The sequence below is a fragment of the Xenopus laevis genome, chromosome 8L (genome assembly GCF_017654675.1).
Source record: "Xenopus laevis strain J_2021 chromosome 8L, Xenopus_laevis_v10.1, whole genome shotgun sequence".
NCBI classification, from domain to species: Eukaryota; Metazoa; Chordata; class Amphibia; order Anura; family Pipidae; genus Xenopus; species Xenopus laevis.
Window position 1 is genome coordinate 93424716 of NC_054385.1, and position 25279 is coordinate 93449994.

Here is a 25279-nt window from a genome sequence, read left to right on the forward strand (position 1 = left end):
GCACACTTTTGCAGGTCCACACAAACCCTGGCCAACTCAGTATGTAATGGTATTAGGGTGCAGTGCTGTCTAAATGAAACAGCTCACAACTGGTCTCCAGAGATGAATAAATTGCTTCAAATGGATCAAAATTTGCATGAATTATTGGTTGTGTCAGCAAATCTGCCACAAAATATGGACAACCAAATTCAAAGTGAATTGATCACAATTTGTAATTCTTTCTTTGGTGTGAAGTGATTTAAGTACAAATCCCAGTTTGTTTGAATAGATGCAACCATTAATCCATTTGTGCCAATAAATCTCAAACTGATTTATGAGCTGCTGGGCCATTTGTGATCAAACAAATGTTTAAAAAAAAAAAGTATTAATTTCTGTAGGTGCTTATAATATTAAAAGCGACACAGATGGGGAAATGCATTAAACACTTGTACATTTTTAAAAAGGTATAAAAGCACAAGGTGATGTATCCAACTGCAATCCAGTTTTCCCAAAATATATTAAATGGGTGTGGATCAATTGGCTGCTTATAGTTTTGTGTTAAATGGGTGATTCACCTTAAAGTAAACGTTTAGTATACAATACAATAACCAATTCTAAGCAATTTTCCATTGGTTTTCAATATTTATTTGTTATAGTTTTATAATTATTTCCCTTTTTCTTCTGACTTTCCAGCTTTCAAATGGCCGTCACTGACCCCCATCTAAAAAGCAAATGTTCTGTAAGACTACAAATGTATTGTTATGGCTAATTTGTATTTCTCATCTTTCTAGTAAGGTCCTCTCCTATTCATATTCCAGTCTCTTCTTCAAATCAACGCATGGTTGCTAGGGTAATTTGGACATTGCAAATGGGAGAGCAGCTGAATAAAAAACTAAATAACTCAAAAACCACAAATAAAAAATTAAAAACAATTACAAATTGTCTCAGAATATCGCCATCTACATCATTAAAAGTTAACTCAAAGGTGGACAACCCCTTAGAGCCACTATTTGGCAGGCTCATTTCTTTCAATCTAACCCATTTCAGCTTCTGTAAATCCAAGAGCAGGATGCAGCCGGGTCACTGAGGATAGACCTCTGTGTATGGCAGTCATACGAAGGCCTTGTACTGCACTAACCAACACAGGTATAGATTCTGCTATTCATAAAGCTCAGAATTACGGGAAGGCCATTTCCCATAGACTCCATTTTAAACAAATAATTAAATGTATTAAAAATTATTTCCTTTTTCTCTGTAATAATAAAGCAGTACCCTGTTTTTGATCCCAACTTAGATATAATAAATCCTTATTGGAGGCAAAATAACCCTATTGAGTTTAATGAATGTTTTAATGATTTTTTAGCAGAATTAAAGGAAAACTATACCCCCAAAATGAATACTTAAGCAACAGTTTTATATCAAATTATCAAATAATGACATATTAAAGAATGTTACCAAACTAGGGATGCACCGCATCCAGGATTCGGTTTGGGATTCAGCCGAATCCTTCTGCCTGTCCGAACCGAATCAGACTCCTGATTTGCATATGCAAATTTAGGGCAGGAAGGAAAATCGCGTGAATTTTTACACAAAACAAGGAAGTAAAAAATGTTTTCCCATTCCCACCCCTAATTTGCATATGCAAATTAGGATTCAGATCGGTATTCGGCCGAATCTTTCACAAAGGATTCAGGGGTTCGGCCGAATCCAAAATAGTGGATTCAGTGCATCCCTATACCAAACTGTACATTATATATATATATATATTTAAGAAAATATTGCCTCATCTCTTGCCTTAAACCAACATTTTGCGATGGTCTGTGTGCTGCCTCAGAGATCACCTGACCAGAAACACTACAACGGTAACAGGAGGAAATGTGGAAGCAAAAATCAGAACCCTGTCTGTTAATTGGCTCATGTGACCTAACATGTTTGGTTTTTGTTTGGTTTGTTTGTGTGCATTGTGAATCCTAGTATCCCAAGGGGCAGCCTTTATTTTTTAAAATGGCAATTTTCTAGTCATGATTACTCAATGACACATACTACTTAAAAAGTATATAAAAAAAGGGTTTATTTACATGAAGCAGGGTTTTACATGGGCTGTTTTATGCAATCTATTGACCTACATTGTCCTACTATACCCCCATATAGTTCTCCTTTAAGGTATGAAGATGGAAAGACCCTTTTTCTGGAAAAACCTCAGGTCCTGAGCATTCTAGATAACAGGTCCCATGCCTGTATCTTAAAGGCTATGTGCTAGATACAATGTGCTAGTCCTGAGAAATCTCTGCCAGACATGCTGCAAACTAGAGAAAAGCAGGGAAGCAGAACAACACGTAGAATTGCTTAAACAATTAGGAGCGCATATCTCTATAACTGCAGTATATTTTCAGCAAAGCTTGGTGTCCTCACAAAGCTGATGACGAAAAAGCACCTGAATAGGAAATTCTTTTTCACGTCAGACACAGCCCTAGGTGTGTTCACTCTCTAGACATCAAGTACCTTGACACTTTCAGGTGACTGTCATCCTGCATCTATTGTGGGCTCAACAAAGGTGTGCACGCTCAAAGAGAACAATGGACATTAACTGTGCCAGCAACTTATTAATAGCACTACACATACTACTAAACAATGGCTATTTGCTAAAACCTTTATTACAGCCAAGCAAACTGATCATGGCAAGAAGCAGATTGATCTGGTGCTGATATAGCCTCTGCCAGTGTCTTGTGCTTTGATTTAGTATTCAGCCATCATAAAAGGGTCTTTGCTGGCATGTTGCAACTACTTAACGGAAATACTGCACATTAAAGCGACCTCATTATTGATGGAGAAAGTATTGATTTCCATGGTCATGTGAAGGCTTAAATCATGACCAGAACTTATTGCTGCATTTCAATCTATAAACCTGTTTAGCTAGAGGGTGATAAAAGAAGTGGGAGGAGATATTTCTGACAGAAAAGGTTTCTATGTCTAATTTTGTAGCAATTGGATCAACTGAAGTCATCTTGTGCAAAAAAATGGACCAAAATAAAAACACTTCACTTGGAGGTGAAATGATTCAGAAACTTTCAAAACAAATTACAAAATTTGGTTCACTGCAGTTTGACGAAATACAGAAAAAGCTTCACATTTACAAAAATATTCACATAATGTAGAGAACGTCTGGTTTCAGATTCCATTTAATACGTTTTTCCGTTTGTGCCATTTGCCATCGTATATGATAGATAGATAGATAGATAGATAGATAGATAGATAGGAGACTGCTGGGTCAAAATTAAAGAATAGAAATAGGGATAGGCTAAGCTGCTCTGCAGCAGAGTATAATGGGAAATATACCACTAGTACATATTAATTTTCTGTACTGTGCATCAATAATTTATTACATAACAATGTGGGAAATAACTAATTTTAAATGAATGTATACAACTGTATATTTCATATAAGCATTAGAAAGGTTATCCAGTTTGAAGCACAATACAGGTATTGGACCTATTGACACAGGGTTGTCCATAATTTGAATCTCAGTAAATTAAACCCCATATGTAAATAAGGCACTAAGTTTGCCCAGGAACAGTAACCCATGAGAACCAATTGGATTCTTGCCTTTAAACAGGTGACTAGTAAATGCTACCTGCTGATTGTTTGCTATAGGTTACTGCCCCTGGGTAAACATAGTGCCTTATTTTACATAACCCCATTTGTCTACTTAAATATAAGTTAAACATGAAATAAAACCCAATAGGATTGTTTTGCCTCCAGGAAGGATTAATTATATCTTAGTTGGGATCAAGTACAAGGTGCTGTTTCATTATTACCGAGAAAAAGAAAAACAATTTTTTTTTAAAAAAAAATCTGAAATATTTGATTAAAATTGAGTTTATGGGAGACTGCCTTCCTGTAATTCGGAGCTTTCTAGATAACGCGTCTTCGAATAACAGATTGTATACCTGTACTGGAAAAACATCAGCAAACAAGAATTTTCAAAGTTCTCAACTGCAAGCAATGGCCAAATAGTTATTTCAAAACCGCTTTAAATTCAATTTTGGTATTTTCCAAGCAAAAAAAAAAAAAAAAAGTTTGCTAAACAAATCACAAGCTGCTTTAGTGGTATACTGTATAATATGTAGCCTATACAATGTATGTATTCACTTTGTTGTGCTTTTTTTTATTTGCTTAACAATACTAGGTGGGTTTTGCACTTCCCACCAGTCAGACCCAATTCAATTTATTTTTTTTCAGAGAAGGGTTCAATATCCCAATATCAGACTCATAGGTCCCAATACAATAATAAACATTTGGCCCAGTAACCTCTCTGATTAACTAGACAACCTATTGATTAACAATAAAACATAGAAGGTACAATTACAATCAGGAGACGGCCCGTCACACTGTTCATTAATATAGTGCTTATTTCATGAAGACTATTCTGAAAAAGAGCTGCTTTCTACAGGTTCTATCTAGAAGCTCTGTGACTGAAAAGCTTTATTTAACCAAGGAGGATAATTTCATTATGCAACAGAATTAACAACAAGACATGCATGTCTTCTTGTGATTAATCTACCTATTTATACCCACCATTATTTACACCCAAAATAATATCCATATTCTTCAGTTGGTTAAGCTTTTTGGTATTGACATTTCTTTCTATAAAAAATAGCTTATTCCAGAATCATGAAATAAACAGAAATTAATAAACATGCATCAATATTTCAAATGAAGTTTTTGTATCAGAAAAAAAAAAGCTGTCACCGAAATTGAGACTTCATGTGGACTCAGGATATTGGTTTAGTTGCTCTAAAAAGCATAAAGTAATTATGATCGTACAAAGCATAGGCTGGGTTTCAGGAGAGGAAAGAGGCCAGCTGCCTAGAGACCTACTCAATTAGTCCTTCTAAAGACTGTTAGATAATTTTGATTTTCAAATCTAGGATCAAGCACAACTGACTGGCTACTGACCTAAAATTCCCAGCATCCTTTGTTGTAGGACATCATTGTCTTACATTACTCAGTCCATGAACATTTGGCTCTAGCAGATAACTGCATTTACCAGTGTTCAGTTGTGCCTGCTACGGCCCACTAAAAAACTTGACAACCATAATGAACTCACACATTAGGGGGCCGATTCACTAACTTCGAGTGAAGGATTTGAAGTAAAAAAACTTCGAATTTCGAAGTTTTTTTTGGGCTACTTCGACCATCGAATGGGCTACTTCGACCTTCGACATACAACTTCGAATCGAAGGATTCGAAGTAAAAATCATACTTTCTGCGCTAAATCCTTCGACTTCGATTTCAATTCCCAGTCGAATATCGAGGGTTAATTAACCCTCGATATTCAACCCTTAGTGAATCAGCCCCTAGATGTTGATACACATTAGATGTTGATAGTGCTAAATGTTATAGCTGTTTCCACAAAACTGGTAAAGAGTAATCCCCACTTCACCCCCATACAACATGACCAGAAACAATTAAATCATTTTTAAATTACTACACTGTATTCCCAGTATTGTTGGCTATAAAGATAATATTTTACTTTCTGTTGAAGGGAAAAATAAACAGAGTATACATATGAACTGAAAGCATAGTATAATTATTGTATATTGAGTTTCACATATCTGAGGTGTGCCAATTTCTGTTCCTACACATCTCATTATATATGTGCATTTGCACCCAGCAGCTTAAGTAAATATATAGAGGTTTTTATTATTATTATTATTACTATTATTATTAAATAATCCAATTACAGTTTCACCAAATCCACAGGTTTGTACATCAAATTAGAGGAGGGGGTGATAACAGGAAGCAGAGCAGCTATGAGAAACACATTAAAAAGAACTGGTTGGAAGTTTCCATGAGTACTTGATGCATGCATACGAGATACATAAATGCAAGCAAAAGTGGAAACTTTAGAAAAGTACAAGGGTTCAAATTTGTTAAAAGTATATAACAACGTGTAAAACCCAGAGAGAGGTAAGCGTGCTTTTGTTTCTGGACAGTAACACCTGCCTAGTTTGATGAGATATCCTTATGGAGAAAGCAGCAAAATCTCCCCAAATCTCCTTTAGGTTGAGACCCATCCTGGGAATATAATTTGAATAATATATTACAATACATTGGAACTAAAAGGGTGAAACTGTTTCACTGGCAATCACGGGACTGGTTGATACTATAATGATTACACTGCACTAGGAACTTATAAAATGATTTTCTGCTGAAGGCTGGTGCCTGACATATACATATTTATTGTATCAGCATTAATGCTGCCGATCTCTAAAGGCTAGATAATGATATTAAACATTACCTTTAACCCCCTTTTCTGGAAGATGGGATATGAAAATATCAGAACAAAATCATAATTATGTGCAATACTCGGTTCTTAAAATATGTAACTAGTTATACTCTAGAGCATCTCGTTTCATCTAGGAGGTTCAGATGTTAAGGATAATTTATTGAATAAAGTGAGGATCAAATGAGCCCTGAAAATTACATTCTTTAAATGTGTAAATCCCTAAACATGATAGTATGATAATGTTATCCAACCTGGTATGCCCCCCCCCCTTTCAGTCACTCATACTACTTATTATTTGTAGTAACTGCTTAAAAATAGAACCATACAAGATGTGTCTACCACCTGTTCCCGTGCACCCCGCCAGGGTGTGTGCAGGTTTAAAAAATCCCCCTCTGCCGTTATACATGAATAGTTTGCAACTGAAGCTTTACTTCCCCAGAGGCTGCTATATTTGTTAGCAAGCTAACCATCTGTATTGTATTCTTCCAGCAAATCAGGATCAGCACTCCATGGTCTCTGAACCACCACTATCATATACACTTCAACACTCCAATACAAGGCATGTCTCAAATGAACTGGAACTTGATCTTCTGCTCTAACACAGCCTTCAGGACTACATATTGATATTACAGGTATAGGATCTGTTATCTGGAACCCATTAAGCAGAAAGCTCCAAATTAAGGGAAGGCCATCTCCCATACACACCATTACAATGAAAAACATTTAAAAAAAAAAAAATTCTGTAATAATAAAACAGAACCTTGTACTTGGTCCCCAACCAAGCTATATGTACTCCATACTAGAGGCAAAACAAACCGGAAAGGTTATATTAATGTTTAAATGATTTTAAACCAAATTACGAAAATACTTATCTGGAATCCCCCAGGTCCTGAGCATTCTGGATAATAGGTCCCATACATATATTTTAACGTACATATTTTAATATTTGCCAGTCAGATTTGTCAGGTGCAAAATAATACAAAACAATGGTTCAGACTCTAGATCAAGTTGGTCTTGTGCTCAGTTCCTGATGATAACGCCGGTTTTTTTTTTTTTTCTCTTTGAAAAAATGACTCCTGTTCTCAAGCACAGAGTTAGAGCCCAGACAATTCCTTGTAAATGTCCTTCAGTTGTCATTGAAGGATTCAGGAATCTGAATTCTAGCAACATCTGGAGTGTCACAGTTGGCATATGCCTATTTGGGTACCCCATATATTCCATTTTAATCCCTGTTTTTCAGACAACAATGTGCCCTACTTACTACAGCCAAAATTGCAGCTGGAAACTTGCAAAATTCGTAGGTTCTTAATTTTCCTGAAAAAAAGGGTCTGTCATATATATGGTTATTTTTTTTTTATTTTTATAAATACCTAGAATTTAAATATATTTAAAGTACATTCAACTAGACCAGGATGGTATATTGTACTGAAATGTTCAAATGAAATTATAGAAAATCAGTTTATATTCCATTTATTTTTTCTTGAACAAAGACTAACGCAGGAGGCAACACAAAATGTTCCCTCTCTGCAAATCTGTATTTATATAGATTGGGCCTACTCTATTTGCTAGTCTCAGTTATTAAATTCCACAAAGGCTTTGTCTGCTCCTTTCTTGTACTTTTCAGACTTTAGAGATGGAATTTATCCATTGTGCATTTATTTATAATTACATAGTTTACAATAGTGATTGGCTAACAGCCAACACAATCCCATTCAAACCTCATATATCGTGATCTATCTAAAACAACTGAAATGAAAAGCATTTTTGGAAGGTGGCTGACCCATTTAACCATCTACCCTCCACTGTGGGGCTTTAGACTGCTTCAATAGCTATATCTAGTCTGCCTCTTATACATTGCAAGATCTAAGGGTGGGATCTGAGGTAGAGACATGACAGTATGAGTTTGGCAGTAGGTATTGCATGAAGAAGTACAAGCGTACTCACACTCGGGTGTCTCTTTTCTTACCTCAGGGCCACCTCTTTACTAAGATCTCCCTTCCCTCAGGTTCCAGGCACAATCAATGATCTTCCATAAATAAAGGTTAAACTACAAACATGGCTACTCCCCACCTATCCTCAGCAGCTTGCATTTACTAGTTAACTGTTTACTGAACCTGACCAAACGTTGTGCATTTTGATACATTAAGGGGCAAATTCACTATGCGCCGAAGCGCCGAACGCTAGCGTCAATTCGCTGGTGTTGGTCATTTTCGTTACTTCACAAATTCACTAACGAACGCTGGAGTAAATTTGCTAGTGTTACTTCGCACCCTTACGCCTGCCGAATTTGTGCAACGGAAGTAACTACGCAAATTCACTAACGCGCGCATTGTACTGAACGCTACCTTTTACGCTAGACTTCCTTTGCCACCTCAGACCAGGCGAAGCGCAATAGAGTAGATAGGGATTGCTTCAAAAAAAGTAAAAAAATTTTCTAAGTCCCAAAAAACGCTGGCGTTTTTTCTATATTATGGGTGATAGGCTGAAAAAGATCGAAAAATTTTTTGGGGCTCCCCTCCTTCCCCCCTACATTTCCCAACTCATGGCAACTTAACTATACAGTGGGCACATGTGTAGGGCAAAAAAAAATTTTTTATTTGATGTTTTGAAGGTTTCCCAGGCATTTGTAGTGATTGTACGTATTCCTCCATTGAAATTTGGCACCGTATGCAAATTAACCATCGCTAGCATAACTTCGCTTAGCGAATCAACGCTAGCGCAACTTCGCAACCTCACGCTACCCCTGAGCGCAACTTCGGATTTTAGTGAATTTGCGGAGCGCTGGCGAAACTACGCCTGGCGAAGTGTGGCGAAGTTACGCCTGGCGCAACTACGAACCTTAGTGAATTTGCCCCTAAGAGTTTAACTGCATTAACTGAAAGTGACAAAGCTATGTAACCTTTCAGTTTGGTATGTCCTAAAATATACAGGCCAGCTGTTTAATCAATTGTAAATTTCTCTAGTCTATATCTGTTTAAAGAAAATCAACACAATAGGCAACAACCCAATACAATTGCCTATCAATGGAGTATTGATATTTTAACATGCACATCTGACAGATGTACAATATTAACAAGAAGACAGTGGTAGCTCATTTTTTTCCCATAACGGTTTCTAGAGGCTAAGGCAACCCTGTTTTCTGGAATAAGAATGTAAAGCTGAAAAAACTTTTAATGTATGATAGCTTTTTCCATGGTAATTCTATCCTAGAAAACAATGCAGGTGCTGATAGATTTACAATGCCCTTCTCAACTGCTTTGTTTTATTGTTGGATCAGCAGTTACAGCAACAATCCCTGTTTGACCTCAATATCCAAATTATTACGCTAAGCTTTCCTTTTTCTACGATAAAACTATGCTACTAAAATGCTTTAAATGGATTATTCACCTTTTAATGATATAGAGAGTGATATTCTGACAGAATTTACAGTTGGCCTTAATTTTTTATAATTTGTGTTTTTTTTTTAATTATTTTGCATTTTGTTCAGCAGCTCTCCAGTTTTGTCTGGTTGCTAGGGTCCAAATCAGGCCTAAACTGGGAATTTGTAGATTCTGGTAAATGCCAGAAGGGCTGCTAAAAGATGCAATAGACAGTCAATATATATTGGACTAGTGGGGGGACATTTGGGCCTCTGTGTACTTGAATGCCAGGACCTATTTTGAATCATCGCCTGGTCCAAATTACCTTAGTAACCACAGAGTGGATTGAATGAGAGACTGGAATATAATTAGGAGAGGACCTGAATAGAAAGATAAGTAATAAAAAGTAACAATAACATTAACAATAAAATTGTAGTCTTACGGCTGTGGGGTCAGTGACCTCCATTAGAAAGCTAGACAGAAGAAGAAGAAGGCAAACTGAATTTTTTTTAAAAAATAACATAAATTGAGAAGTTGTTTAGAATTGGCCATTCTATAACTAGGTGTACTACCTCTTTAAGATCACAAAATATATGAGTATTAGTAAAGGACTACTCTGTTCTTTCAGAATCTGAATGGGAACAATCAAAGTAATTATATTTCAGAGAAGCTATAGAGAGAGCAGGCGGCCAGATCAGAAAGAATGACTATGATGCTAAATGTGGAACTTGACAGGTCTGTCACGGTAACCTTCCAAAACAGCCTTAAGTACATAAAGTTGCCTTTTCACTGTAATAGTAGCGTAACAAATTCTTTAGCCCAACATGGGAGATATGTTAATATTATTTTACTCACCCTGTCTTCACACAGTAAGAGTGAACTGCAATATCAATGTTAATGTATACAACAGTCCCTTTCCCAGTTTACCTTTTAAGCAGTTAAAGAGTATACACAACATTGTATAATTTTTTGAATTGTTTGCAAGGTCCAGACCCACCAATAGCCATTTCAGTACTGGTCCAAGAGAAGCCAAAACAGGAAAGGTCCTGTAATAAACACCTATCTGTATCATGGGAAATTAATACTCAGGGGCAGATTTACTATGGGTCGAAATGAATTTTCGAAGTTAAAAACCTCGAATTTCTAAATTTCTACATCGGCCATCGAATAGGCCTAAATTCGACTTCAATTCGAAGTAAAAAAAGTTTGACTTCGAAAATAGAAGTACTTTCTCTTTAAAAAAGTTCGACTTCGACATCTTAAACCTGCCAAATTGCTATGATAGCCTATGGGGACCTCCTAGAATCCATAGCCAACATTTGGCTAAGTCTTTAGAAGTCGAAGGAAAATCGTTCAATCGATGAAATTGTTCGTTTCGAAGGATTTCATCGTATGATCGAACAATTTTCGTTTGTTCGTAAGCCACCAAATTCGATATAAAAAAACTTTGACTTCGACATTCGTAGAAGTAATCCTATGTTCGAATTTCCAAGTTTTTTCCAATTCGGAATTTGACCCTTGATAAATCTGCCCATCAATGTAAAAAGGTGGTCTATTCAAGAAGAAACTTTTCCAAATTCACAATGTCCAGTAAATTGTGCACACTACATTGAATTTGCAGTCCTCATCTGCCAAATGTGGCTGGCACTTTTAGCACTGCCTCTCTTCTGGTCTTTGAGCTACATTCAACAGCATGGCAAGTCTATCAAACACAATCTTCACTACAGTTTATGTGAATATCTATTTTGTAAACATACATGAAGAAGTTATTTTTTGTGTATTTTTAGGTCAAGGCAATGGTCAGGAACAGTAACAAGCACAAGCACACCCAGGAACTAACTCAGAATAGACATATGTTGGGCAATGAGTTATATAGGCAATGGCTTACACTGATCACCTGTGACCAGATTAGAAACAAGCCATGCCTACTTGTAATTATAAGGATGGCAATAGCATGGAACCAGAACCTTAACTGTATGCTCACATAAAGCAGAGGCAATGCAGACAGCCTGAAAACACTAGGTCACTGGTTCAACTCCAGGCAGGATGTTACAGTGACCCTAACCCCATTGAGTTGGCTTGGGATGAACCGGATAGAAAGATTATGGTTGAATTGTCAAGTAGTGCCAATTATTTGTGGGCACTCCAGTGTTGGAGTGAAAATTCACACACATACCTTAAACTACAGTAACACCAAAAAAGTGTTTTAAAGTGGACCCATCACCCAGACATTAAAAGTTATATAATAAAAGGCATTTTCAAATTAAACATGAAATCCAAATTTTTTTTTTATTACAACATTCATAGCTATTGTAAGCTTATATCAATCAAATATTGTCTGCCCCTCCCCTATGCCTTAGAGGGCAAGCAATTACTTTCACTTTAGCACTTCCTAGATGTCACTGCTCTCCCCACCATTCTCTTAACCATTTAATTGTGTAACCAGTGCATGGGGGTGGACAGCAGGTCCCCCATTCTGGTGCACAAACAAGATTATGAGATGACGCAAGGCTTGTCTTAATAACAGTGTCCACAAAATGTCTCCTGCCTACTTGCTATAATTAGGACACCCTAGACTGAAGGAGACAAAATTCAAATAATTTATACAGTGTAATTAAAGTTCATTTTGCTTACGTGATAAAAAAGGATTTTGAATTTTTTTTTGGGTGACGGGTCCCCTTTACAGTAATTAACATATAATATACTGTTAGCATGCCTGGTAAAAGCTGTGTGTTTGCTTCAGAAAGACTATTATAGTTATATAAATAAGCTGCTGTGTAGCCATGGGGGCAGCCATTCAAGCTGCAAAAAGGAGAAAATGAACAGGTTACATAGTAGATAACAGATAAGCCTTGTAGAATATAATGGTGTTATCTGGTATCTTTTATGTTACCTGTGCCTTTTCTCCTTTGCATACACAGCAGCTTATTTATATAACCATAGTAGTGTTTCTGAAGCAAACACACCAGTTTTACCAATGCAGGGCAACACTTTATTATTTTTCAATTACTTTGATACACATTTAACTTTTGGTGTTACTGTTCCTTTAAGTCTTTACCTAATAGAATGCAAAGTTTGTTCACCTCGGGTCACTGTATGAGGCAGCTATGTTGTCCAAGATTTAGCCTGATTTAGCCTGTTTAACAGGTAATGCATGTAAAACCTACAAAACAACAAGTGTTCCAAATCTTTTGACAGTTAGTGCATATATATATATATATATATATATATATATATATATATACATACACACACATATATATATATATATATATATATATATATATATATATATATATATATATATATATATACACATACATATACACTAATAGGAACAGAGATTGTGTGCACACCTTCCTACAAAATACTTCTTTATCGCAATTATCTCTCAAAATGTCCACTGTTTCAAGTTACAAAATTGTTGAAACAAGTAACAAAATTGAAAAAATGTAACTAGAAATAGTGGACATTTTGAGAAAAGTTTTAGAACAAAACCGAAACATTAATGTATTTGTCATAATTGCAATAAAGTAGTATTTTTTCGGAAGGTGTGCGCACAATCTATGTTCCTATTAGTAAATATACAACCAAGTGCAGCACCCGAGACTATCGTTGAGAAATAATTTTAAGAGAGTGCGGCCAATAGAGGTGTATGTATATATATATATGTATATATATATATATATATATATATATATATATATATATATATATATATATATATATAGACAAAGGTCCTAACAGGGACCGAAACGTTGGGACACTAATATATGTATTTAAATAAAAGTTGTTGATTTCAAAAAGGGAATTGCTGGTCCTCGGATGATTAATTCCGAATTTGAAGTATGTGTTTGATTGATTTATCGTGCACCCCAAAGATTATCGAGATAGAGTGCGGGCTCTAAACAAAAATCCTTGTGTATATTTATATATATTACTGGTTAAGCCATCCAACATTGGTAATCATCTGAACAGTATCCTCTGTTTGCAAACCCATTTCATTATTAATAGCTTTGCGATTGCCTGTAGCAAGGCAAAAATTATGGCCTTGTCTCTCTTTCCATTCCATCAAGTAAGAGATATTTTCCTCACAATTGGCCAATACCTCACACTGCCTAATGGAATATAAATCTCTCTCCCTATTATATATATTTGGAAATGATAACTGTATTTGCGATTGTTACCAATCCAAACACTTTTTCAGTTTAGTTATTGTCAGATAGTACACCAGCAATAAAGAGCTCCTGTCAAGCAACTGTTTTAATTTGATACATTAGTCGATACATTTGTATCTGGCCATTCTGATCATTATCCCTGAATTTAATTTAAGTCAGTTTTATAATTGATACAATAGTTGTTAATATTCCACAGATGCTGCTGAGAAATACACCAACTATAGCAAAAAACTGAAGAGAGTATGATTGGTAAAGCAAAGTCTAATTTTAGAAAATTGGTCAAAAATCCAAAATAAAAAGTAATTGAAAAATGTCATTATTTCTGTTGTATTATCAGAAACCAACAACATTTTTTAAAAAGTGTTTTAAAGGTGAACAACTCCTTTATTCACAGAATAAAACGAGGGTGCTCCCATGTCTTAGAGGTAGTGTGTTTATGAAAATTTGCTTGGAAGATTATGCAAGCAATAGACCTTTGTCGACGAGTTTTGCCATTCAAACTATGGTTTCAATATGCCAGTGGATGCTCTGACTCACAAATCACAATAAAGTGCAAAATTATGTAAATGAATAGTCTGCCTTAATGTATGTTGCTTAACATATCAAAGGCAGCTAAAGCAATCACTAAAATTTCCAATACATAAAATAACTAGTATTTTCTCCTTACTATAGACATAAATCTATTTAGCCACTCCTGCTGCAATGGGTTAAAAACTAACTGAATTGGAGCCCAGTGCTTCCTATGAAGTAATTTGAGATAAAACCAAGATAAAATATATTTAGTCATTTATTTACTGGATATTAAATGAAGATGAGGGCAAGCAATAAGCTCTTAAATCCATAAGCATTAGCAGTGATGGCATTCTGTTGTTATGCAACCACTACCTAGCAACTTGGCATGATAACAAATGTTATTTTTATCTTAGTCGCTTCTTCCTTGTTTATGCTTTCTGCCCAATTAATTTGCATAGAATTATCTCAATGACACCTAAAGTTTCCTTGTCTAGTCAAGAAACTGTAATGTCCACCTGTACAACAGAAACTCGGATCATTTGGTAAACTTTATTTATATTGCCTTAGTATTAGGATTATTCTTCTTACATAACTTTCTGTAGCCTGCTCCATTATGTCATTTAATCATCGGAAACTTCCTTTTTTGTATACAAGATCAAATAGAACCAAAATGTAATATTTTTAAGAGATTTAATCTGTGAAGAGATGTTTCTCAAATGGAATTATCTTACAATATTACATATGCACCTGTCACAAAAATATTTTCATATTATATTGTAAACTGTAGCAGGATGATGTACAGTACTTCAAACGGCAAAGCTCGAGTCCTGTCGGAAACTGACCAGTTTTAACTATTCTTGAAACAATCACTACCTGCTCTTACTTTATCATGTTTGTCAATAGCTGTGACCTGACTTGTCCTACAGGTTTGCAGTTTTACACAGTTAATAACTGAGCTAGACTTAAGCTGGCAGTGCTGGGACCAATTTAGGATGCCAATTTGGCACTGTCAGACTGGAAGTTGGAAGCTTCCCTGCCCATTAATGAGCCTTTCCCACAGACTCACCAAAAGATATCTGCCACATATCCATTGGGTAAGGTAAGGTAAGGGTACAGTAGTAGTAATGAAACCCTTTAAGCTTAAGGGTAGTGGCACACTGGAAGATTTGTCGCCTGTGATTTTTTTTTTATGCACGGCTGCGGGCGACAAATCTCCCCCGGAGGCAACTTCTGCCGATTTACCGATAAGTTGGGCATACTGCCAGTCAGTGGCATAACTAGATATCACTGGGTCCCACAGCAAATATTTTTTTACTGGCAATGCCAAAAAAACAAGGGCAACAAATCTTCTTGTGTGCCACTGCCCTAAAGAAAGAACTCTGAACTCCCAAACTTGAATAAAAAGTCATGAACACAAGCAGAATTTCTTGTGTTACCTTCAATAAAATAAATTGTCTTTTATATAATCACTTTTTAATTTATTAGCCTTTGAGTTCTGAAGCACCCATTTGTGAAGTAGGAAAACAACATCTAGATGTGTTTGTGTGCAACACTTCCTTTCTCTTTGTAAAAGAGGTCAGAAGCCTTTTTTTTTCTAAACCCACATCATAATCTTCCCCCATCGACCCTACACTCATCAACAAAAATAGCAAAATTGCTAAATGTAAACTCAGACTTCAGGTTTTTTTAAAATATCTTCCATCCATGTGCTGACCCTAAACAAATAGTCTGGGTAAGACTTGGTAAGTCACATAGCAGTTTTCAACGTTAACCATCTGACATAAACTTATGGCAGCTTCGCCTAAAAGGGCCCCAGCGTACTGTGTCAGACGGGGGTGTCCAGGGGGCCCACTGGGACTGCCATATGCCCCCCACAACAGTTGCAAGCTCCAGCTCCTACAAATACCACCCCCTTACTCCTTACCTTGCTTCCCTTTTGTCTGCAATTGGGGACGGGAAGCCGGCACCAGCAGTTCCTGGTGATGGAGCAGGCCAGGGTCAACGGGGGCCCTGGCAGTTGATAGAAGCCTGTCTGAAGACCTTATTGCTACCCTAAAGTTTTGGAACTATAGCAGAAGGACAAATACAATATAGATAACCTAAATCTATAATCGTGTTATGCAGTAGAGGATTTCCGATTAATGTTGCACTATAAAGTGTGGCTTTTAATAGAAAAATGTAAAAGTAAAATGTGAAACCATTGCTCTGCAGCTGCAATCGGTGTCAGACTGGGTCGACGGGACTCCGGAAAAAATCCGGTGGGCCCCCGTCCATGAAAAGTCACGTGATGAAAAGTCAAGTGATTTTGATTGGCCAGGCACAAGGATTTATCCAAATCTGAATCTTGCTGAAAAAGAATGAATCCTGGCCGAATTTGCATATGCTAATCAGGGCTGGAAAGGGGAAAAAAGAAAACTATTTGGTTAAAAATGTTTTTAATTCCTTGTTTTGTGATGAAAAGTCACGTGATTTTAAGGATTCTGATTGGCCAGGCATGATAGATTTGGCCAAATGTGAATCCTGCTGAAAAAGGATGAATCCTGGCCAAATTCCAAACCAAATCTTGGTTTTAACTAAAACTACTTTTCTAAGAAAAATACTGTCACACGAAATGATGTCTGGACAAAATGGTTGGGTCTTCCTTAAACTTTTTTCATTCCAGGTCAGCAAATGTCACCTGATCTTGGGGGACATGAATGGGGCTCTGCCACTTGCATACCATATATCCTAGCCCAGTGATCCCCAACCAGTAGCTCGTGAGCAACATGTTGCTCTACAACCCCTTGGATGTTGCTCCCAGTGGGCCTATAAGCAGGTGCTTATTTTTGCATTCCAGGCTTGGAAGCAAGTTTTGATTGCATAAAAACTAAGTATAGTGCCAAGCAGAGCCTTCTGTAGACTGCCAGTCCACATAGGGGCTACCAAATAACCAATCACAGCCCTTATTTGGCACCCCAAGGGACTTTTTCATGCTTGTGTTGCTCCCCAACTCTTTTTACAGTTGAATGTGGCTCACAGGTAAAAAAAGGTTGGGGACCCCTGACCTAGCCTATGAACATATACAATATACATGCTCTATGTACTTATACACCATTATTAGCCTAGACATTTTAATTGAATTGTACATAAAAAATAGAAAGACAATACACACAGACACAATAAACGCTTGATCCTAATTACACAATACTCAGCTCATTGATTGTGACAATGTAACACAATCAATGTGCTGGTGAGCATTAAGGTTTGGAAGAAAGAGTGGCATTACGTGTCTTTGTTTGCAAATCCAGGCAGTGAACCTCAGTGCGTGACAGACCTAACCCACAACATTTAACTTACGTTTATCCATATTTAAATGCAATTCATTATGAGAAGGAATGGCTGATAAGCTGAATAGGAAGCCAACCTACATTATTTTTCATAATAGAACAAACTGTATTTGAACATGATCAACATTTATTTATATAGCACCAGCAAGTTCGGCAGCACACAGTTTATAACAGAGGCCTTACAATAATGTAACTAATAAGAGTTACAGACTAAATATAGAATCAGAAAGCCCTGTTTACAATGAAGACAGCATTTACTGCAAGCACAAAACATTATTTCTCTGCAGACGTGTATAAATAGGGTAGGAATTGCTACACTTCTCCAAAGACCTGAACATACCTCACCTGTGGCCATACACACAGACAAAACTGGGCAGAGAAGAAAATTCATTATATAGCAAGCACAGCGTCGGGACTTGAGTGCTCAGGGCCCACCAGGCCTGCAGCCTCAAGGGCCCCTCACACCACCAACCAGGGCCCCTCACCCGCAAAGTCCTCTGTGGTGCCAACTCTTTTTCCGGCTCATCGTGACCGGGGTCATGGAGGGAGGTAAGGAGAGGGAGAATAGGGAGCGGATCTGGGCCGGCAGGGCCCACTGGGTTTTCCCCCGGTTTCCCGTGGGCCCAGTCCGATCCTGAGCAAGCATGCCCAGTTTTAAAGGGGAAGGAAAGCTACCAAAGCAGTTTATTGCCAATAGATGAGCCACAACAGTGCAAGTTATAAAATTATATTCATTCTGCAAAATACTTTACCAAACCTGATTAAAAAAACTCTAGAAGCTCTCCCTGTTTGTTTAGGATAGCAGCTGCCATATTAGCTTGGTGTGACATTACTTCCTGCCTGAGTCTCTCCATGCTCACTCATATCTCTGGGCTCAGATTACAGGAGGGGGAGAGAGGAGCAAACTGAGCATGCTCAAGCCCTAACGGCTTATGCTGAAAACAGGAAGTCTGATACAGAAGTCCATGTGTACACAAAAGATGGAAAGAAATGCTGCAGAGGACTCAGAGCAGCATTACTTTGAGGGTTTGTTGATAAAGCTTACTTAGTTTCTTTCTCCTTTAAGGGGACCTAGATTTAATTTCAGTCTCTATGTCAAAGATACTGTATTATCTAGTGGCTTTGCTCCTTGTGCCCTAGGCAATGAAAATACCAATTAACATAACAGTTCTCTCAAGCAAGCACTGCTGTTAATAATAATTAATAATAGAATAAAACATATCAGAGGGTTTATTATGTCTTTACTAGCTAAGTGAACCTGTTTACATTACTATCCATGTTTTTTTAACTGCAAGGAAATATTGCTGGCAAAGAAAAGACCCAACGTTTCTGAAGTTTGTAGAATATTCTCTATCATCAAAGCATTTTTTCTCTTTAGCAGTAAAAACGTCACCTTGGAGACTGAATGAAGGCCTTGCAATTACACCTCTTCAATGGTTTAATATTTTTTCTGGTAACTGATAAATTCCTTGAATATCTTTTAATAAAGGATAATTTGTGTTTATATGTTTAAAAAGGAAATGTACCTCTTTTGTAAGATATAAGGAAATTAGAAGACGGAGGGAGTCCTTTTAGCACTTAAAGGGTACCTGTTGGGTAAAAATGTTATCCCCAACCAAAGGTGTGGGCTAATAGAGACCATATTCCGGTTGGGGATAACAGTTTTGGGTTTTTTTTTAAAAAAATGCCCCCCGCCCGTTCTAGTTGTGTCACTTGCAGGAGTATAACGCTCATGTGACGTAACAGGCATGTGACATCATGCGCATAATGAGCAATTCGCTGGCGGGGGGCATTTTTTTTTAAAAAAAACAACCTACTGTTATGCCCAACCAGAATGCGGGCACTATTAGCCAGCACCTTTGGTTGGGGATAAAATTTTTAGCCAACAGGTGCACTTTAAATAAGCATATTGTTAGTTTTTTACTTACATGCTAGCAAAGGTAAAATAACAGGAGTCCTTACTGGCTTTATAACAACAAAGTCATATACAGAATCAGAAAAATTGTTTTATTAGATGACAGTTTTTTTAAATAAATAATTTCCTTAGGCATTTACCCTAAACCAAAAATAGTATTATAACAAGCCACATAAGTAATATGTTAAGTTACCCTTTAAAAAAAACAAGTCACAGCAGAAAATCTGTCTCCTCAGCATCCAAGTTGATATGAATAGTGACTGTTTTATCATCACCAAAACCCCCTCTAATCCTGATCTCTTCTGTGAGCTTGTGCCAATGTCAGCCTGTGTGATCCTCCAGATGCCTCCAAATAACTCCTGCAATCAAACCTGAAGGACCACATTCTTGGCATCTAAGCTGTATCACAAGCTCCACGCAACTTCACACCACGGCTCCAGGTTTAACACCCTTAAAAATTGCCTACCCACTCTACATCTCTCCCCATCCACAGACACCATCCCTCCAGAAACTCTCGTCCATCCCTCAGTGCAAGCCACTTGTTATGCCTTGGCACAAGGAGGAGGCCCTATTACAGCTGAACAATAAGGCAAGAAAACCAACTGACAGCACTCCATGCTGCACAGGTAGTGCCAATGCCTACATAAGTCTCCAGGCACCTGCCTCCTGCTGCCCCTTCCCATAGGCATTAAATGAGACATATTATGTAAAAAACAAGAATGTGCCAGTTCATTAAACTCTTTAGATATGGAAGGAATGTGCTTTAAAAAGTTTTGTTTCTGGTTACGTTATTGAAAATTTCTGCAAATACCCTACTAGTCCTGCCCATCTGTTCCACTTCCTGCTGCCTCCTTTCCCAGGCTGTGCAGGGGAGCCAACGGCACTCAGCGCACTGTAGGATAGGAACCAATCAGCAGCTAGGCTGACCTGATGGGGAACTGAAGCCTGTCTTTGCTTGTGTGACTGCAGGGCTGTGATTGGCTGTCCCCCTTTTACTGTGCTTCTGGCAGGTACCATTGGGACACGCTCACCCCGCATTTGCAACACAGACAGGGACCAGTGAACATCTTTAGGGAGCTGCATTAAAGGGTCCAGTTTTAAAGACAATATTAATTTACAGCCAAAAGTAAAACCAGCACCATATACTATGCATTATTGCCTACAAAATTAGATTTTTTTTATTTATCCTATATGTCTCCTTTAACTTCTCCTGTCTTCCCCTTGCACCATAAAACGAGGTGATGATAGCATAGGCGCCATCCCCCAGGCTCGGTGAGGCAATGGCATTGTGGCATTGTGGCATGGAAGAAATTGGCAAGGAGAAGCCAGTAGAGTAATGGGCCTGCTGATACGTTAGTGAGGGCATAAGATCAAACATCTTCAAAACTTGACAGCTCAGTCAGGATTGGCTAAGAATTATACTATGCTAATAGAATGCTACCGCCAGCACTCCTAGGCTTTGTAAGAAGACAAGAGTAAAAGTGAAAGGAAAAGTTTTACAGACAATTTTATTGACTATAGTCTATGGCCAAACAATATGTCTTATATAATAGACCCCCAAAGGTCAGCACCCCACCCCCAACCCAACTATCTCAACCCAGACAGAGATGACTGTTAATATATTGAGGCCCTTACACTATTTCTGCTTTGCTTGCTGGTGTGAAAGACTACTATTCTATATTACACTACTGCATTCTGGAAACATAATACCAGATATAGGCAGAGGAATTGGAAATTAAATGTTAGCTGAAACATAGTAACAAACAGCAAATTGTAAGTCAAGGTACATATACATATATGTAGAGCAAGTACATTTCAGTAGTAGCGTTAAAGGAACAGTAACAACAAAGAATGAAAGTGTTTTAAAGTAATTAAAATATAATGTTGTGTTGTACTGGAATAACTGGTGTGTTTACTGCAGCAATGCTACTTCAGAATCAAATTGAAATAGGGTTATATGGCACAGATTAAGAATTTAGTTCTTACACAGGCATCTAAACACATTGGGGGTCTTTTCTAAACACTGGGCAAATTTGCACCAGGGCAGTAACCCATAGCAACCAATCAGCAATTAGCTTTTTTTTCAGTCAGCTGCAGGTTGAACACTGAAAGCAATCCTCTGATTGGTCACCATGGGTTACTGCCCAGGAGAAATTTTGCCCAGTGTTTATAAATGAACCCCATTGTATTCTACAGAGCTTATCTGCTACCTAACCTGTACAAATGCCTTGCTGAAACAAACACACAAGTGCAGGGTAACAGTACCTTATAGTATAATTTATTTAAAACAATTTTTGGTGTTACTGCCCCCAGAGAGCAACATCCCAGTGCAGACAGTGCACCCCCCAGGCTGGAAAGTTGACTCACCCATCCTTCAAAGGAGTCAGTGGTCGCACAGCCCTTAATGAGCTCCTCGAAGCCGAGAGTGCAGTGAGCCACAAAATCATCGTAGCCAATGGGGGTCTCGTGGAAAACTGCCAGCTCCACCTTGCTGCCCTCGCTGACAGTCACACAGAACTCCTCGTTGTACGTGGGCTTGTTGGTCCGGTGCTTGATGCTGGTCTGGCCGATCCGGCACTCGTCCACATTGATGGTGATGTAGGGGTCCAGCAAGTAGGAACCTTTCTTGAACACGGAGTGTCTCATGGACCAGCGGGTGGGCTGCAGTTCCACCGCCTCCCCGATTTTCAACTTTAAGCTGCCATTGAACCTCATAGTGACAGCCATGAAGCTGCCGGGCTGAAGAGACTAGAATAAATAGCAGCACCCGCTGCCCGTCCCCTCCTGCCCGGGGACAGTGTAACAATCACTCGGCGCCTGCCTCCCCAGTGACACACACGCGTGTGGTTTAGCCCATAGGTGAGCGCTAGTTCCTTATTAAACTCGGGCAGCAAGGTGAAACCGCACTTGTAAACACAAAGTTACCTCCCGCTCTCGGCAGTGATAGTGGCGGCGGTGCTGCTCCCGTTCTCTGGTGCCTTTTGTCGGTGAAAGCAGAGAGACAGCCCGGCGCGGTGAGACAGCTCTCCGGTGCAGTGTTCAGTCCAACGCAGTGTGAGCAGAGTCCTGTCTGTGCGGGGCATTCGCATACAACCAGGAAGACGCTTCAGATTAAGGACAGAATACCGCCCCTAGCGGCCAAGTCGAGGCAGTGCAGGATGTCAGCTTTTCCTGAACCGTGGAAGCGCCTTTCCGCCCAGCAGCATAATGATGTACACAATGAACATGTGCAGCTGCAAGTGTCTGGCAATCCGCATAGGACATGTATAACTGCATGCGCCATAAATATATATTTATTCACCTGCACCGACTAGGCAGGCACTGCTCTCAGCCGGGATACTGCTTCCCAGGACAGCCTGCAGTGTGTTGCACCCATCCTGACTCATGCAGCCGCATCTGGAAGTGCTTAGCAATGTGTTCATCATAGTCCAGTGCCTTTAGCCGTGTAGCCTGGACAGGCCAATAAGGTTAAAGGGATGGTTCACCTTTAAGTTAACTTTTAGTATGTCTTAAAGTGGCCAATTGTAAGCAGCTTTTCAATTGGTCTTCATTAGCAGGGTCGGACTGGCCCACCGGGATACCAGGAAAACTCCCGGTGGGCCCAGGTGTCAGTGGGCCCTTTTGCTTTTAACCATTTAGTCTATTTCATGCTCATTCCCTATTTCTTTATGGGAAAAAAATGCTTAAAAATGTAAGAATATAGTGTAGAAGTAGAAGTAAGTAATAGAAGACTAAGAGAATAAAGAGTTTGAGAGAGGAGAGGAGGAGGAGGAATAATAGTTTGAAAAGTGGTCCCACAGTCTACTCTTTTCCAGTGGGCCCAAGATCTAAGGTTTTCTGGTGGGCCCCTGGCATCCCAGTCCGACACTGCCGGCGGGACACCTGAATAAAAGCTGGTGGACCCCGCCGGCCTCATTCGCAATTTGTATTCTCCTTCCTACAGCGACCGCCCAAAAAACAGTTTGCATGCCCTCCTGCATACAATCGCACTTGCTTGATGGAGCAGGAGGGGGGCGGTGAGCACGTGCGCGGCGGCGCTGCAGTGGGGGTCCACAGGGGGGCCCTGGACAGTAGTCCCGGTGGCAGAGCCGGGCCAAGCCGGGCAGGCTTCTGCGCATGCGCGAAAAGACGCTTCAGCGCATAGACGCGTGAGCGCATAGACGCTTCTGCGCGGCAGCACCCCCCTGGTTGCCGGGGGAGGCAAAAATGCAGAATTTCCGTTTTTTCAACTCTGAAATTTGTCTCTTCTAGTGCAGAGATCGCAATTGCACTCAGTGCTCTAGCGACGTGGATGCCCCAGACCCCCTCCGGCACTGAAAATGTGAGTGCTGTGGGGAGGGGGGGCAGCAGAACGAAGGCCGCCACGGGCAGCAAAATGGCCTGCATCGCCCTTGATTGTTATTAATACTTTTATTACTCATCTTTTTATTTAGGCCCTTTCCTATTCATATTCCAGTCTCTTATTCAAATCAATGCATTGCTGCTAGGGTAATTTGAACCCTGGCAACCAGATTGCTAAAATTACAAACTGGAGAGCTGCTGAATAATAAGCTAATAACTCAAAACCCACAAATAATAAAAAATGAAAACCAAATGCAAAATGGCTCAGGATATCACTCTCTACATCATTCTAAACCATAACTCAAAGGTGCACAGCCCCTTTAAGCAGAAGAGTGCTGAAGCTGCCACACTGCCGAGCTGAATTGCAAAATATATTTCACAGTTTTTGTATACGAGTTGTTAGTCAAGCAAGAAGTTTTTGCTTTTGTAATTAAAGGAAAAGGTGACCTTAAAACTTTAGCATTGCTAAGTCTATTGTATACAGTTTTATGTTGGGCCGTGTTTTTAATTCAGTTATTTTAAAAACAGGTTGTAAACTTGCCTATTGAAAGAAAATATAGTTCTAAGCAATATTCCAATATGCACCCAATTTATCATTTAATTACACAAAAATGTATAACGCTAATTACACACTGTGGTAGTCCTCCTGAACAAATAGAAGTTGTAACATTATAAGGGTGCCCATACACATGTACAGCCCTATGTACACTATTTGTGTGTTCATCCCAAGGGCCAGTCAGATACTGTGACCAGTTGGCCGTCTATCACTACCTTGAGGCTAATGTTGGATGAAATGCCTTCACTGGAGAAAACTTTTAATCCACCTGATGCCACACTGTTTCTCTTACTAGAAACAGGAATGGCATCCGCCTGTTACTACGTACACAGGAAAGATTTTGGCCTAAACTGCACATTTATAATCAAGTTACTTGCTAGTTAGGCTGCCCTTTTGGGCTTCCCTAGGGGTCCACCCAGGGGCATAACAGCAGAAAATGAGGTTGGCCTGTAATATAAGCTGATGCTACAAGGCTGATTATTAAATTCTGATGCTAATTGCACTGGTTTCTATGCTGCCATATAGTAATTATCTGTATTAATTACTAATCAGCCTTATATTGTGACATTTATAATATATATATTCAGTATTTTGTGCGGGGAGCTACTGGGGCATTTTTGGAGGCACGGATCTTTACTGCTAAAAGGCTGTGGTTGTCGTGGGCTGGTACAGAAGCCCAAAAGATAATGAACAACATTTCTAGCTACTTCTTTAGTTAAGCTTTAGTTCTCCTTTAAGAAACACCTGTTCCTGACTTGACTGGGCAACTACTAAGGAGGGCTGTGCAGCAAGAGAAGGAGCATGCAGGCCTTCCATTCTATTC

The 25279-nt window shown here is 38.8% G+C and overlaps 1 protein-coding gene across 1 annotated transcript in view; it reads right to left on the reverse strand.

Annotated features, from left to right (window-relative positions):
• The window catches only part of prkch.L (protein kinase C eta L homeolog), a 101538-nt gene extending 78892 nt beyond the window's left edge, over positions 1-22646 (reverse strand). Inside the window, 1 exon segment of the mRNA NM_001092325.1 lies at positions 21927-22646. Coding sequence (NP_001085794.1) covers positions 21927-22274 — 348 coding nt within the window. The 5' untranslated portion in view covers positions 22275-22646.
• Positions 22647-25279: the final 2633 nt, after the last annotated feature.